Source organism: Erpetoichthys calabaricus, chromosome 6, assembly GCF_900747795.2.
Source record: "Erpetoichthys calabaricus chromosome 6, fErpCal1.3, whole genome shotgun sequence".
Lineage (NCBI taxonomy): Eukaryota > Metazoa > Chordata > Cladistia > Polypteriformes > Polypteridae > Erpetoichthys > Erpetoichthys calabaricus.
Genome location: NC_041399.2, coordinates 34,963,315 through 34,981,100, shown reverse-complemented (window position 1 = coordinate 34,981,100; position 17,786 = coordinate 34,963,315). Strand labels below are relative to the sequence as shown.

The 17,786-nt window shown below is 36.1% G+C and overlaps 1 protein-coding gene across 11 annotated transcripts in view; it reads left to right on the top strand.

The window, feature by feature from the left end:
* LOC114653270 (nucleolar protein 4-like) overlaps positions 1 to 17,786 on the top strand; it is a 540,745-nt gene that overhangs the window by 399,134 nt on the left and 123,825 nt on the right. For 3 of the 11 annotated variants that reach the window (XM_051929107.1, XM_028803474.2, XM_028803477.2), the window contains one exon: positions 12,605 to 12,785. The exons of 6 other annotated variants lie outside the window; for them this stretch is intronic. In XM_051929107.1, coding sequence (XP_051785067.1) covers positions 12,605 to 12,785 — 181 coding nt within the window. The remainder of the gene's footprint in view (positions 1 to 12,604; positions 12,786 to 17,786) is intronic. 2 more of the 11 variants (XM_051929110.1, XM_028803476.2) reach the window with 1 other exon arrangement.

Here is a 17,786-nt window from a genome sequence, read left to right as displayed (position 1 = left end):
GTTTTAAAAAATAATAGCTGGTTAAACTATTTAGGACAATTTGATCTAGACTGTTGTATATCTAAGTACAAGACATCAAAATATTTCCAAACAGTATAACCATAAAAGATAATATAAAGTTTTGATCTGCATGTACTGTATAGTATTTTGATACATGACAATATTACTATAATAAAGCAAAAAGCTATATTGGTAACCACTAAAAATGGTAACTCTCAGTTTAAATTAATAGATTTCACAAAAACACTGTAGATGTACTCCAGAAAGCGGACATTTGCATTTGCCAAGTCGGCTGTGCTATTAGTCAGTGGCTGCCATCTGTCATTTTCGGCTATAACTCCATAGGTCATCAGTTAATTCAGGAGGTCTAATGCTGTAGGTTCAATAGCTAATTAGCCCTATAATAAAGTGGAACATCATTTTTGTCTAATTAGACACTTTATCTGTACTATTTATTCAGTTTAATGCTACATTTTCAAGCTTTATTCAGCCTTAGATTAAGATTTAAATGAGCTATTTGCTAATGTTTGTCTCTTTAGTGGGTGTCACGTCTGAAGGAAAATGAATCTTTTCTATGTTGATTGATGATTTTAAATTTGGTCTGATACAAGTAAGTGTGTGCTTTGTATGAAGCTGGCATCTTACCTCTTAAAAAGCATATAAACACTAAAAGTGAAGTAATAATAGAAAATTGCCAAAAAATGAAAAGGCAAGACACTCTGAAGAAGACAGTGTGCTCTCATAGCAACTTTTCTATCCAGACAAGTGCAGAGGAAGCAACAATATATAAAAAGGAGAATTTATTATTGGCATGAACATGCATAGTGACAAACAAAAAGAACAAACAAATAATAAAGTAAACAGAGAAAATAAATAATATGCTATCCATGGGGAAACACTGGGTCACTAAAAACACCAAAGCAGCCTATAAGGCCTTTCTGCAAGTATTGCAAACTTTTGTTCCATTGTATATTAAAGACCAGGCTTCTCAAACGTGTGCTTCACCACAGCTAAAACAATGGCTGATATGTTTGGAAAGAGAAAGGGCCAGGAGATGATAGACTTAAAAATGAAAGTTGAAACAGAAGTCAAAAAATATAACTAAGCCAAAACGAAACAAATTTAGACAAAGATTACTACATGGTGCCAGCTTAAATGGTTGCAGTAATGATGGGGCCTTACAACGAGCTGTCACAACAGATACTGAAAGTGGTGGCTTCCACTGAAAAAAAAAGTCACACAAATTGTAAATCACAACCATGCAATTAAATAATAAGTCCAAAAATGAATAACAAATAGTAAAACTAAGTTCTATAAAGAGTAAAGCCTGTTAAGAGTTGAAAACTTGGATATGCACGTAAGCTGAAGCAAAACAAAAGCCTTTAAAGATTTTATAACCAGGGATCAAAATGATGCACAAGAAATAGCACTGGAGACTTTTTTAAGTTGAACCCAAACAAACTTGGACTAACCAGAAACTGCATGATATTAACTTTTTATTCGGGCCCAGTGATGACTTTTCGTACCGCACACTTGAGGCTGTCCTGTATAACAATGGCAAGCAACTATCAAAACAAATGTTTCCAATGGCATTGTGGAAAAGTGTGATTTAAATATAACAATGTTAAAACCTCATCAAATTGAGAAACAAATGTCATCTCAATAACACCCGGAACAAAGTCTCAATTATTAGAGAAAACATCAAAAAATAAAGAACAAAAAGTCAAATCATGACAGCCAGAGATTTTAATGCATTATGTTCATAAAGGTATTACTATAGTCCTCTGCTCTGAATCTTTCAATATAAAAATGATCAGCATTGAAACTGAAGTAATAAATATTGCCAAGGTTAGGCTACTGAATGAAGCATAATATCATTATTATTAATCCTGTTGTAGCCTAAGATGTTTTATTCTCCCATTGTTAATGACAAGTCGGTGTCCATGACAGGTACTGATCTCTCATATATAAGACGGCTTCTCCACTTGCCCAGTTTTTCATCACAAATGAACTTCTAGTTAAACACAGTGTACACCTTAAGAGTGTACATTTAATTGATTTAGTATAACTCAACCTAAATCAATAGTTTGATTTCTACACTTTCTTTTTTAAAAAAACATATGATCCAGAAAGCTAATCAGTACAATGATTTTGGATAGATTGCACACTCAGAATATTAATTCATTTGAATTGTGTTCCATCATCCACCTGCACATTTAAGGACTGATGTCCCTGACAGGTCAGAATACAGTTTTTATTTTCCATCGTCACACTTCCCAAGTATTTTGTAGCAATCCCTTTCTTTCAATGGGTTCGTAGTTTTCTTAAAGTTGAACTCCCATGGCAGTAAGGATTATGGCCAGAATAAGAGAGATGATGAATAAATACAAAGCTAAGAGCTACACTAGGATTTATCCTGAACTCTTTAAGGAGGCTAAAATTTAACAATATTGCATGTGTTATTGGATAGTACAGAAAAGGAATAACAGGGACCAAATAGATCTAAAAAGCAATCCCATCCCTTTGTAATAGAAATTACAAGAGATATAACAATCAAACACACACTGCAATAAAGGAAAGATAATTTAGTCTAAATACAATCAATCTAGTAAATCACAAAAAGAGTTAAGACTTGTTAATCTTAAACATCACTGAAAGCATCACCCTGTCCCACTAACAGAAGATATTAAAGAAGCACTGACTGACTTTATTTGTCCCCAAAGGGAAATTACAGCTTTACAGAAGGTCAAGGGAAAAGAAAAAATATAATATAACTCATTAGAACGTCTGGCTTGGATAACAGACTTTGCACGTGGCAGTAAGATGGTCAGACCTGTCCAGTTGTAGCACAGATTTGCATTTAAATGAATTAACATTTAGATACATCAGGTTCAGCTTGTTGCATCCACAAAAGGAACGTACTGTTACAGTATAACATTGTAATAATCTGGGTTCGGTGGCAACTGGGCGACAGTCAACTCGGCGAAAAGACAACTCGGCAAAAGACAACTTGGCGAAAGAAAACCCAGCGTATAGACAAGTCGGCGGCAGTCAACTCGGCGAAAAGACAACTCGGCGATAGACAACAACTTGACAAAATACAACTCGGTGACATCCTTTACCAGTTAGGTAATAGTTAGGTTCAAAGAAATTTTTTAATTATATTTAAATGACGTGATTTAAATGTTGAAAATAAATGTATATAATTGACGAACAATCTTTATTCTGCAGATGGAACAAACTCTATCTAACATTATCTTCTGCAACCAAAATTGCTGATCCTTTATATAAATTGTATTGATTGTAATCGTATGATAACGATAGTTAGAATACAAAAGGTGACCTGCGAGTACGGCTTAAGGAAAATCTTTACTCTGAATGTATTGGGACTCACATAAAGCAGGTGATTCTGTGGATTTTCCGGTGCCCTACGTTGTCATTTAAATATCATTAAAAAATCTCTTTGAACCTAACTACTACCTAACTGGTAAATAATGTCACAGAGTTGTCTTTTGCCGAGTTGTCTTTCGCCAAGTTGCCTGTCGCCCACTTGTGTTTTCGCCGAGTTGTCTGTCGCCCAATTGCCCCAAACGAATAATCTGGTAGTATAAATGCATTTGAATTTCTGTTCAGAATACTCCAAACTCATCCAGCAATTCAGAGATGTACTGTATATTTATTTCTGTTCACTTATGGATGTTTATTTTACTCAAGTATGTGTTTTTTTTCTTTTTCTCTGTTCTGCTTTGACCATTTTCTGCTTGGATTATTTTTTTTTATTTTTATCTTGTACTGCATATGTGAAAGTTTTCTTACATTTGTCCTTTCAGTTCAAAATCTTTGAAATATTTATGCAATTTCAAAGAAACATTTGTATTTTTGCACCCCTGAGGTATGAATGTCAGCACTTACAACATGAATTTGTTAATTCATTTTTCATTCATTTTGTTTTTTGTTTTGTCATTATGTGTTATTTCTTCCTTCCCTCTTAAAATCCTAGATTTGTGAAGTTGCAAAGACGGTAAAATATATGTATATTATTTGGTCCCCACCATTTGTTGTTTTATTTGTAACTGGGAGAGCCATGCTAAAGATTCTCATTGCATTAAAAAGAACTGGGCACTCTGTAAGCATTTGGTTAGACAGCAGAAAAGTATGACACTTCATTTTAGTTGTCTTGATCCTTAAGATTTCCCACCCTTAATTGCTTATTTTAGTCTTGAACAGCTGCATTCACTGTTTTAAATTGCTCCTTATCAGCAGTAAGATGCAAGTGACAAAGAAATCAGCTGTTCCCCATCTAGCTTGTGGGTATTCATCATGAACTATCTATAAAAATAGAGTCCTAGTAATATGGGTAATATGCAATTTAACGTTTAGGTCAGAGTCCATGATTATACCTAAAATCTTTACTTCCTCCTTAAGTTTTAATGCTAAGGGATCTAGTTTATTTCTAACAATTGTCTATAACATTGGAGAATGTAGGAGACTCTGGGTACGTAAAGAAAGAAATATTACATATTCCCCTACTCATCTGGTAGCTCTGCGATCACTGCTGAGTGTTGCACCTTATCTCAAAAGCAACTCCTCCAAAGATGGAAAGAACATACATCAAGGATAAGAGTAAAGTGGAAAGGACTCAGAATTGGCCTGTCTCCATAAATGTGGAATGTTCAATCATTTTTAAATAACTTGGATGAGCTTTTACATGTTATGGCAAGTCACGGACTGTTCCTGATACTGTGACATTTGTTTATTGCGGAGAACCAGCTTAAGTGTATTTTGGATGACATTCACTGCAGGACAGCTTTCATCTAATATGATCAGACAGAGTGGTTAATGAAGGAGCGGGTCCGGAGTCTTATGAAGTAGATGCAAGCACATCACAATTAAAGCTAATAAGTGTAATCCAGACTTTGAAAACCTGACTAAATTTGTCCACGTTACTGCCTAGGAGCGGTTGCATCATCCTGTAGATGTTTATTTTTAAACTCGGCAACAGAACAATGAGTAATTCTGAACCAATATCTGATGGCATGTTATTTTTTCAGACAAAACAAGCTGACTCTTATTTATTCAAATGTTAACGTCTTCAAATAAACATCTGGACTGGTCGGACCATCTCACTGCCACCTATAGTCCTGTTATTGATTGTGGCAGTTCTCCAGTCTGCAATCCAGAAGTTCTAATATATGTTTAGTGGGTTGATTGTTTATTATTTATATATTATTTATATGTTTCTCTTTCTCGAGCTTATATAAAGTTCTAATAGATAGATAGATAACGTAAGGCATTATATAATAGAAAGCTTATACCTGCAGACCCTACATTCTCTCATAGAATTAAACTTTGAAGCTGCGTGTCATTTTGTCTGGCCTAGAGTTGCATTGACCTGATCACAACAGACCCTTAATTTGTGTTTCCATGTTTATGCCTCAGTTTCAAAACCTGGTTTTTACGTATACCTGCATACTTTCCCCATCATTTTTTGGCATTGTGCTAGAGGACCAACTGGCCCATCAACTGAAATTGCTCAATTTTTTGGTGCTTGTCCATATTCCTTCTTAGTTCCTGCACCTGTAGGATTAGCCTTTGCAATCCTGTGGTTCCAGGTATGATAAGTACATTTGTTAACATGGGACCATGCATTTTGAGCTTTTGGTCTTCTATTAAATTAAATATATCTGGTGACATGTTGCATGCTAGTTGGATGCTGAATACTGTACCTGTGGCAATGCTACTGCTACAAGTACTTCAGATATTTTTTTTCTTGAGCAATACTACTATTTACTATTTACTACTACAAAAACTTCAGGTATTTTACTTACTGGTCTGGCATTGTCTTGAGCAACTTTCCTAGCACCAGACATCAGATGCATTAGTGCTCCTTGACTAAAGTAGTTGTTTATTGAGATGAGCTGGCCGAACCTCTGTGTGGATGAGGACTCAAGCCCACTTGCTGTGCTTTTAGCGTTCATTAGGACAAATGCGCTGTGAGTGTTCTCTGGATTCTCATTAGTGTTTTACGAGGCTTGAAGCACTGCTAGTTGAAGGGGCATTTGGAGTGTTCATTAACTGTTATCCTCGATTTCAGTGGGACGTCTTCCAAACGGCAGGAGGCAGCTTTGCATGTCATTTTATGGACTGTGCACATTTGCATGATTTTCAGGTGTGAGAGAGAAGTTTGCACAGCTTAACTAAAAATATAAAAGAAATTTCTAACTGTGATAGCAAAGGGCCTCTCAAAAACGAGCCCTTTTTTGTTTTTTATTTGCATATTAGTATGTATTTACACCAAGTATCACCATCTCCATCTTCTCATTTTGTGCAAGTCAATTTTAAAGCCTTCTCCATTCCAATTGGTGGGATATGATCTTCCAAAACAGCATAAGAGTACATAGCATTTTATTGCTGTATGACATATTTGTATTGTTTGTTTTTCTAATCACACATTGATAGAAAAATCATTGATCCAGATGTTATAAGCTTTGTTTACATAGAGATATCTTCAACTTGTAATTATTTTTAAAGTTTTAGGTGTAGGCACCATCTCCAACAATCCAGAATTAGATTGAGCAGGTTGAAAAAATGGAGGGAGGAAAGATAAATAGTATGGAAAACTTGAGAGTTTTCCTTACAAATCCTCCATTTAAAAAAAAAAATGAATAGATTACATTTTCAGTATTTTACATAAATGGCTCCTCACTTTTTACCCTGATAGTGTCTGATACCACATCCCCTGTAGATTCCCAGCCGTGTATTGTGTTCCTGGGAGAGGCAATTTACAACCCTGAACTGGAGACGTTGGGTGATGAAGGATGGATGGAAGATTCTCCCTTTTTACCTTTAGGATTTTTGTCTTTGTCAATTAAAAGTATTGTAATATGTTTGTTTTCTTAAAATTTCAATAATTATTAGTTTCTATTCTTGTTATAAAGAGCCCTGTTCACAGGCCCCTTTGAGTGAGAATGACTTGTTACCTACTTTCAAGATTTTTTTGCTTATAATAGTTGGATTAATAAAAACTGAAAATGGAATCATTCAGATGAAAATAATTATTTTCACATCATTACTACAATTTTTGTACCATTTCAACGTATTGGAACAATGATTCCTTGAGCTTGGTTGCTTTCTTACTTTTGACAGACAGTGATATCCCCAGAATAAAAGAATTAATCCAAGTTGTTGAACCCATCATGGGCTTGGCAAATTACTGCCATAATAGACTTAGTTTCTGTTTCTATTTTATAATATTATTACATGCTTTAAAAATGTAATCAAGTCCTGACTTTTCAACATACTACTCTCTTGTAATTGTATACCATAGCCTAAGAAGGGAATGAGAAAAAAAACAGTGAAGCTTTACTCAAGCTCCCACTGTAGAAAGTGCATCTCAATGTTTGCAAAATTTGATACAATAGCTGAGTTTCCCCATTCTTATCAATTTCACATTTCCATTTTTTAGTTGGAGAGCATATCCCTAAGGCAATATGATACTGTATAAGATGTGACATTAGCATTTTTCTATCCATCCATTTACTAAACCTTTTTAATTTAATTTTACGGTTTAATCTCAGCAGTATGGAAATACTCAAAATTAGACACCGTTCAATCAGTGTGTGAAATATCACTGTGTTAGACTGAGCTTTGGATAAATGAATTTGATCTGCTATGACTCCAGAATAGGCTGTAAGTGGATGCAGATCTATTCTGACATCTATAGAATATAAAACGAAGGTAAGGACTGGTGCCTGTTTGCATGTCTCATAATTTGGGTATAATATTTAATTTCATTGAATCAGGAAAGTAGTCAGACCCTTCACTTTTTCACATTTTGTTACATTTCATCCTTGAACTAAAATCGTTTAAATTAATTTTTCCCTCATCAAACAACACTCAATACCCCAGAATGAAAAAGTCAAAAAAGATATTAGAAATGATTGCAAATTTATTAAAAATGAAAAACTGAAATATGACATTGACACAAGTATTCAGATGTTTTACTGAGTACATTGTTGAAGTACTTTTGGCAGCGTTTACCGCCTGGAGTCATCATGAGTATGACACAAGAAGCTTTGTACACCAGGATTTGGGGATTTTCTGCCATTCTTGTCTGCAGATCTCCTCAAACTCTGTTAGGTTGTGGGTTTACATTTATTACATTACTATGTTTAGGTCTCTCTAGAGATGTTTGATTGGGTTCAAGTCTTGTTTTGCTAAGCAGCTCAAGAATACTTCCAGAGTTGTCCATTAGCCACTCGTGTTTACTTACTTCGTACTTATTGTCATTGTCGTTTTGGAAGGAAAAATCTTTCACCTAGTCTAAGGACCAGAGTGCTCTGCAGCAGTTTTTCATAAAGCATATCTCTGTTTAGCATTCCCACAATCCTGTCTAGTCTCTGAGTCCCTGCTGCTGAAAAACATCCCTACAGCATGATGCTGCCACGACCATGCTCCACCGTTGGAATGGTATGGTACTGGTGATGAACGGTGCCTGGTTTCCTCCAGGCATTGCCCCAATCTTGGTGTCATCAGACCAGAGAATCTTGTTTCTCACACTCTGAGAGTCCTTTAGGTGCCTTTTTGCAAACTCCAAGTGGGCTTCCATGTCATAAAGCCCAGATTGGTAGACTGTTGCAGTGGTGGTTGTCCTTCTGGAAGTTTCTCCTATTTCCACACAGATTCTTTGGAGCTCATCTAGAGTAACCATCAGGTTGTTGGTCACCTCTTTTACCAAGACCCTTCTCCCACTGTTGCTCCATTTGGCCAGGGGGCCAGCTCTAGGAACAGTCATAGTCATTTCAAACTTCTTCCTTTTAAGAACTTTGAATGCAATTGTGATCTTGGGAACCTTCAGTGCTGCAAGGATTTTTTTGTATCCTTCCCCAGATCTATGCTGTCTCAAAGCTCTGCAGACATGGCTTCATGGCTTTTTGCTGTGATACACATTGACAACTGTTAGACCTTCTATAGACAGGTGAGCGCCTTTCCTAATTCTGTCCAATCAGTTGATTTGACCATAGGTGGACTCCAATCAAGGTTTAGGAACATCTCGATGATGATGATGATCAAAAGAATGGGATACACCTGAGCCAGATTTCAAGGGTCACAGCAAAACGTCTGAAAATCTTTGTCAATGTGATAAGTGTTTTTATGTTTAATAAATTTGCAAAAATTCCTAAACTACTATTTGATTACTATGCTATTCTGAGGTACTGAGTATTGTCTTGATTTGGTGATAAAATGAATTTAAATGATTGTAGCACAAGGTTGCAACAAAGTATAATAACAAAAAAGTGTAGGAGTCTGAATATGTACCTATTGTATAGTCTAGGTTTGGAAGCTTATTTATTTGTCCAAGTGAAGAAGTGAAAGGGCATTCCTCGAATAGGCACAATATGCTTTTGAATGACCCACCATATATTTTTCTCCTATCCTAATAATGTAAATAAGGCTCCATGTGTTGTAAGGTCGGAGCAAACTGTTGCTTTTTTCCCCTCACTCTCCCTCTGTCTTTTACTATTAGCTCCATAAGTGGGAACTAAAACCTATATTAAAGTTATTTCAAGCTATTACAATTAGGAAAATCAATTTGTATTGTCATCCAGTTGTCCATCTTAAGATGTCTGCAGTTTTCCTGTAAACCTGTAAGCTATAGTCCACTGGATTTAACTCTTTATTTGGATTTGACTGACGTTTTGCAACATTCATGCTCAGTGTTGGTCAAAGACAATTTGAAGCTTTGGATGGGGATGGTGTCCCTCAGTGTCTATAACAGGCAAACTGTACTATTAGACTTAGACAGCGGAGGGTCACTTTGGTGTCTGGAGAGTGTGCCCTTTCAGTTGCTTAAATGGTGCCCCTCTCCGTACATACTGTGCCCTTCCTGGGGTGCATGCCCATTAACATTTTTTTTTGGGTGCCACGTGCCAGACCCGCCAAGATGCTGCCCTGGGTGGCTATCCATGCTGCCCATATTTAAACCCACCTCTGTCCCCGCCAAGACTCAATTGTTTTCAGAATCACAATGCATTTTTTGTGAGATGGTACATTGTCAGCTATCGGGCATCTTCAGGCCTAATACTAGCACATGTCAGATGCATGTTTCTGCACTGGCAACGGTTGATTTAGACTGAGAAGAAGACATTTTGTTTGGATGTGTATTTTTTGCTGAATTTAGAACATACCCATTTCATTTTAATTAATTGCCTTTAAGGACATAATAAGTTGCATTGTACTAATTTTAGAAATTGCCTAAAATATGTGAATGAGGTGAACAGCTGAATGAGTTACGTTATGTTGAGTTATACAGTCATATGAAAAAGTTTGGGAACCCCTCTTAATTCTTTGGATTTTTGTTTATCATTGGTTGAGCTTTCAAAGTAACAACTTCCTTTTAATATCTGACATGCCTTATGGAAACCGTAGTATTTCAGCAGTGACATTAAGTTTATTGGATTAACAGAAAATATGCAATATGCATCATAACAAAATTAGACAGGTGCATAAATTTGGGCACCCCAACAGAGATATTACATCAATACTTAGTTGAGCCTCCTTTTGTAAATATAACAGCCTCTAGACACTGTCCTCCTATAGCCTTTGATGAATGCCTGGATTCTGGATGGAGGTATTTTTGACCATTCTTCCATAAAAAATCTCTCTAGTTCAGTTAAATTTGATGGCTGCTGAGCATGGACAGCCTGCTTCAAATCATCCCTTAGATTTTCGATGATATTCAAGTCAGGGGACTGTGATGGCCATTCCAGAACATTGTATTTCTCCCTCTGCATGAACGCCTTTGTAGAGTTCGAACTGTGTTTTGGGTCATTGTCTTATTGGAATATCCAACCCCTGCATAACTTCAACTTTGTGACTGATGCTTGAACATTATCCTGAAGAATTTGTTGATATTGGGTTGAATTCATCTGACCCTTGACTTTAACAAGGGCCTCAGACCCTGAACTAGCCACACAGCCCCACAGCATGATTGAACCTCCACCAAATTTGACAGTAGGTAGCAGGTGTTTTTCTTGGAATGCGGTGTTCTTCTTCCGCCATGCAAAGTGCTTTTTGTTATGACCAAAGAACTCAATTTTTGTCTCATCAGTCCAAAGCACTTTGTTCCAAAATGAATCTGGCTCATCTAAATGAGCATTTGCATACAACAAGCGACTCTGTTTGTGGCGTGAGTGCAGAAAGGGCTTCTTTCCCTTTGGGATTAATAAAGTATCTATCTTTCTCATCACCCTGTCATACAGATGTTCTTTGTGCAAATTGTGCTGAATTGTAGAATGATGTACAGATGCACCATCTGCAGCAAGATGTTCTTGCAGGTCTTTGGAGGTGATCTGTGGGTTGTCTGTAACCATTCTCACAATCCTGCACATATGCCACTCCTGTATTTTTCTTGGCCTGCCAGACCTGCTGGGTTTAACAGCAACTGTGCCTGTGGCCTTTCATTTCCTGATTACATTCCTTACAGTTGAAACTGACAGTTTAAACCTCTGAGATAGCTTTTTGCAGCCTTCCCCTAAACCATGAGACTGAACAATCTTTGTTTTCAGATCTTTTGAGAGTTGCTTTGAGGATTCCATGCTGTCACTCTTCAGAGGAGAGTCAAAGGGAAGCACAACTTGCAATTGACCACCTTAAATACCTTTTCTCATGATTGGACACACCTGTCTATGAAGTTCAAGGCTTAACGAGTTAATCCAACCAATTTGGTGTTGCAAGTAATCAGCATTGAGCAGTTACATGCATTCAAATCAGCAAAATGACAAGGGGACCCACATTCACATTTGATTTAATTTCATACAACTAAATACTGCTTCACTAAAAATCTTTGTTCGGAAAACACCCCAGTACTCAGATATTCCTAGGAAATGAAAGACATACCACTGTTATCTTTTTTTGTTGAAAGTAGAGTCAATTATCATGCAGGCTGAGATGGGTTCCCAAACTTTTTCATATCACTGTAACCCTCAGTGTGACAATCAGTGTTTTTTTGTAATCATCATTTTTGTTGAGAACATAATGTATTTTATGTTGTTCATTTTTTAGCTTTATGCTTGTTTAACTATAAAAATATACAGTATTTTGTAGCCTCAACTTGTCATGACCAGAAAGATTGAGCAATAAAAATGCAATCTGTAGATCAATGCAGATATTAGGCTTCAAGCGGCAAAAATTAAATACACAATAGAAGAAAACATAATTGAACAGGCAACATCCAAACTATAAAAATCAATAACCATATGTCTTCTTATTCCCAAAATTCTTAAATATGTATAGATGCTAAAGAAAATTGTCACATGATTTACTAAGCCATCTTCTTGGAACAAAAGTTGAAATAAGATGACTTTCATGAAGTTACACACCTTGTTCTTAGTTTTGGAAAGTAATTTATAGTGACCTAGCAATTAAAGCGTTATGTGTGGAAGTGAATGATCTACAAAATGTTACCAGTAAAAGTAGAGTGCATTTGCATAGTTTGCACAGTCATTACTGTCACAGGTACAGAGTACAGTGAAATTCTTACTTTTATGTGCTATTCAACATGCAACACATCTTTTTACAAAATGTTTCTATTCTCTCTCCTCAGGATGAATCTGCTTCTACTGAGAAACAGTATAAACAAGAACCAGGCGAGGTCACTTTCCCGGTATCAGCTGTTTCTTCTGCGCAGGAGGTGTTGTACATCAATGGTAATGGAACCTACAGTTGCCATAGTTACGGCGGGTTAGGGGGAGGACTGCTGAACCTCAATGAAGCATCTAGCAGTGGTGAGTTCGATTTTAGCTCAATGCAGAACCTGACTGCCTCACATGAACTTTACACCTCAGGTGTTGAGGCATCAGTAACCAAGCTAAATTTGCTAAAATGGATCAGAGGACTGCAGGGATTTTTTTTTTCTTTTGCAAGCAACGCAACTAATCTAGTGCTAAAATGACAGTTTATCTTGCAAATCATCACTTTTTAATGCACGCTACTCAGTTTTAATTGGAGATTAAATGTTAATCACCATTATTTGTGCAGGAATATCTGTCATGAGGACAGCAGGCAGGTCAGTAGTGGTTTGTGGGGAGACGGGAGGGGGGATGTTAGCATGCTAAGAGATATCTGCGTGTGGCGTGCCTTTATAATTAAAAAGGGCATTTTTAATCTTAGTACTACGAAGCTCTTGTGAAATTAGAAAATATATTAGAATCTAAGTAAAGCAAAATGGAAATATTAGAGCTACATCAGTGAGGTACAGTAAATGAACAAGTTAAATATATGGCTGCCAGTAACTGACTCACTCCTTGAACATTATTGTACATTTTGGAAAGCAACATTGAATTACTACAAAAACCATTAATTCTTATTCAATTTAATTTATGATTATTAGGAACACTTATGATAGCCTTGTATTCTATACAATTATTACAAATATGTGATTATAAATATTTAAAATAAAAGCTTATGTTTAACACAGTCAACCATCATGTAATGTAAATACAAGGGGAAATACAATGCCTACAGGTAGGTACAAAATGTGTGTGTGTGTGTGTGTGTCTTCTTTTTGGTTAAAGTATAGTTCTTGTAGGCCAGCTACATTTTGAAATGCATCAGAGTGCAGACCAGTGATGAGAATTGAGAACACAACATTTGCAAATATGTCCATGTCCACTCCATAGCAGACCAAGTGCCGCCATAAAAGCATTGACTTTTAAATAAAGGAAAGAAAGGGTAACAGAGTAATTACAAATTAATTCAAAGGCAATATAACAAAGCAAAATATCCTCTCTTGACAACATCAAAATAAGTATTCTGTGTGAAAATATTGATCCTTTAGCTTTGGCTGAAATGTGGAGAACGATGGGACCTGGACAATATTGGTAGTTACATCAGAGCCTGGGTGTTGGAAAGCTAAGCACCCGTCTTCCTGCTGGTTTTATTATTCTTTAATTTTCAAAGAACTGGGATTAATAAAGTGTATCTAAAGTAATCTAAAGCAAACCTACAACAAGGTTTAAATAAGAGCATCAATAAAAGTGCCATCTCATCAAAGGGAGCGTTTAATTTTTTTTTTCCTTCAGCTACTTTTGAGTAAAAATTTCATTGGCATGTTGGATTATAGTGTTTTCCAGCCTTTATGGCATTGAGACCCAGTTTTACCTGACAATCCACAGACAGTTTGAGTAAAACCCCTTCATGAATCGAACTAACCCGAATTAAAAGAGAGTGGCAGGGTGTCACAGTGATAAAACAGTTGGAGTTAGGAATGAGAAAACTATCACACAGCGTTGTCATTCATCTCATTTGATCTCGGGGTGTGTCACATGTGACAATAAATCCGAGATAAACAGATGTACAGTCTATTTTTTATCAGTGCATAGCCTTTCCACCTGCATATCATCATTACGTTTACAATACCAATCAATGTTAAGAACTTTTTAAAGTTTAAAAAGAAGAAATTAATAAAAAAACAACAACAACAACATGGCAACTTATCCAGTGGAGCCAAACCACAATTGAATAGAATGAAGCACAATTTTTTTCTGTAGCTGATGGTGATGCTGTTTTTCAGAATGTAATTAGAAGAGAACAAGACGGTACTTTTAAGTGAGTTAAGGTAATTAGTAACTTTTATAATATTTTGTTGGTAGACATTTATTCAAATCTGCTTTATACTGAGGCAGTACTAATTTAGGATTTGATGTTAATGGAAAGTCAAGATGTTAAGGAGCTTTAGATTTGGGTGAATCAATTTTAAATCACCTTTGTAATAAAATTACAGAATGACACTTTAATATAGAGTTCTTCTGCAATTTCTTTCACACCAACACCACCAAGGACTGTGTGTTGCATGTTTAACAGTAAGCAGCTCAAGAGAACTCATAATATTAGCTCCTGGTAAAATAAATACAAATATTATATACAGAAAAATACTTATTTAATTACAGAATACTTCTGACACATCTTATAAACCAATGGCACTGTAACTGAGGCCCATTGACTTAAAAAATTTCCGAGTGAAGCTTGGTAACAACAGCTAGGTTAAAATTAAAGCACTGTACCTGGCCTGAGATAGCGTGAATGCTTTTGCTGAACCCACACTGGCAGGGTTGAGTTGGATAGAAAGAAAGAAGAGCTTCTGTCTGAATAAGAAGAGTATCCATCATTGGGTCTTATCTTGGCTTCATGAAACAGGACATTCAAGTCAAATGGAAACCCTGACGAAAAATCATTGCTGTGACTGTAAATAACACAAACAACTTATTTCCTTATTTTAAAACACTACTATAGTGATGTGGAATATGAAGAGTGCATGGCAAAAAAAAGAGAAACTAATAAGTGCAGCCATGGCTGAAGTGATTTCCCAAAGCAACAGTCTTTAATAGAAGCATTTGCTAACAAAAATCAATATGCAGGAGATTCATGCAGATGGAACGATATAACTAAAGCTATTACTTACTGAGTAATAGAAAATTCACAAGGGAAGTAAAACATTAATTTTCCATTTATTGATAGTAAATCAGGAAACTTGAGGTTTACTTTAACAGTAAAACAATTCTGAAGCCATGATCTTTTTTTACAAAATATATATTATTTCTAATATGATTTTGTTGAAAATTTATAAGATGTGAGATTAGTATCATAAAAAATAGTAAATTAATACAGAACAATTTAAGGATATATGCATAACAAGGTTATGTGAAATATATGATAAAAGAAATACAAATTATAAAGGTTGGCTATGTATTGATTTATATTTTAAAGAGATCCCTTGGGAGGGTTTAGAGGAAAGTAAAAAAGTGTAAAAAGAAAAGGCTTAGATTTTAAATAATTTTTTTAATATATACACACAAGTACCCGCTTCCCAAACCCAACACAGACAGATGCAGACACAAGTTAAGCAACACGTAGTCTTTTATTCAGGTGTGAGAAACTCTTTCCAAACCATTTCTCACCTTCACAACACAGTACAATAATAAAGCACACAGCACTTTCTTTCTACTTCTTCTCTTTGTCTTTTTCTGTGTCTGTCTCCTTCCGCCTCCACTCCTCCTCAAGCAAACTTTGACCTTCTTCCTCTCAGCTCTGGCTCCCTGAGTAATGGCTGGCAGCTCCTTTTAAGTGATCCCCGGAAATACTGACTTCTGGGAGCACTTCCAGGTAAGGCTGGAGCCCCACGAAATAGGACTCCCAAGACCCTGCAGCACCCATGGCACCCAAAAGGGCTGAATCACAAAACTCCAATTCCCATGATGCCCTGTGGGAAACCGTGGGGCTGCCATCTAGTGCTCTGGGGGAGGCAATGCCCTATGCATGTTCTCTCACCCAGTCCTTCTAATATGAAGGTATCCCAGCCATCCCTCACAACATATAAACATAGAATTGGTTTGCATTTCACAAATATTCAAAAGTTTAAATATGTTTTGTGAAAAATGCTAAAATTTTCCATAAAATGGTAAATAGACATTTTTGATTGTATTTCTATAAATTATGACAATGAAACGAAGCATAATTTTAAAGCATAATCTTTAATCTTATAATGTAATACACCAGTGTAGATACTATTACAAGTAAACACTGTTAACAATGTTTGTAAATTTATAATAATTGATTTAAATGTCTTAAATGATCATGATATTCATTTGAGGTCGTATCGCCCAGCCCTATCATCAGGGCACTAATTGAAGGAAGGCACAATGGTAGCACTGCTGCCTTACAGTAAAGAGGTTTGTGTCCCGGGTCCTCCCTGCGTGGAGTTTCCATGTTCTCGCCATGTCTGCGTGGGTTTCCTGCGGGTCCTCTGGTTTCCTCCCACTTTCTAAAGACATTCAGGTTAGATTGATTGGTGATGCTAAATGGGCCCTAGCGTGGGTGTGTGTGTGTTCACACTGTGACAAACCAGTGCAATGTCCAGAGTTTGTTCCTGCCCTGTACCCTATGTTAGCTGGGATAGGCTCCATCACGAAACCCTGCCTACGCAACCCTTTTCTGTAATAAATGGGTTAGAAAATGACAAGATGTAACTACTTTATGAAGAGTTATTCATTTGAATTTTACTCAGTCTTGATTCAAAATTTTTGAATGACATCTCATACTTTTTAAACATTTTGCTTATTCTCCTACTTTATTATTTTTTCTTTTGCACTCATGAAGGAATTTCAAATTGTTTCATGCACTTTTCCAAATACGTGTAGTGGAGCCCTCCAATAGCAAACACAAACTGCCTACTACTATCTCGTTTGTCAAGATTATTTAACTTAAACTGGCAACAGTCTCCTAATTAGCTGCTAAATCAGAAACCGCAGCTCACTTGTGATGTATAGTCGCAACATCTTGTTATAGTTATTTTAGAAGAAAGGATTCAATTCTTTCAGTTTTTTTCTCAAAGCTTGTATCATGTCATCCTTCTTTAGACTTTTGCTAAAACTCTTGTATTGTTTTTGCAGCATGTAAAGCAAAGAAAAACCCTTCATAATTGCAGATGTGGTTTCACGAATGCTTTATGAATCTTAAGAATAGCCTCCCTTGACTTGAACTCTGCACAATGTTGGCGCTATACGACATTCAACAAAGAATTTATTAGGACCTCAACTGGCATCGTCTTGAATAGTTTTAGTTTTGCATGTTTTGTTATTGCTGCTCTTATTGTTATTTATTTTTACTGTTATTTTTAATGACATCATCACTTCTTCGGTTGTAGGTATTCCTTTCATTGTTGGCAACATTGCCCTTTTGCTGTCTTTTGGGCAAGAAACATGGGTATCACTTTAAATTAGGTGTCCTTA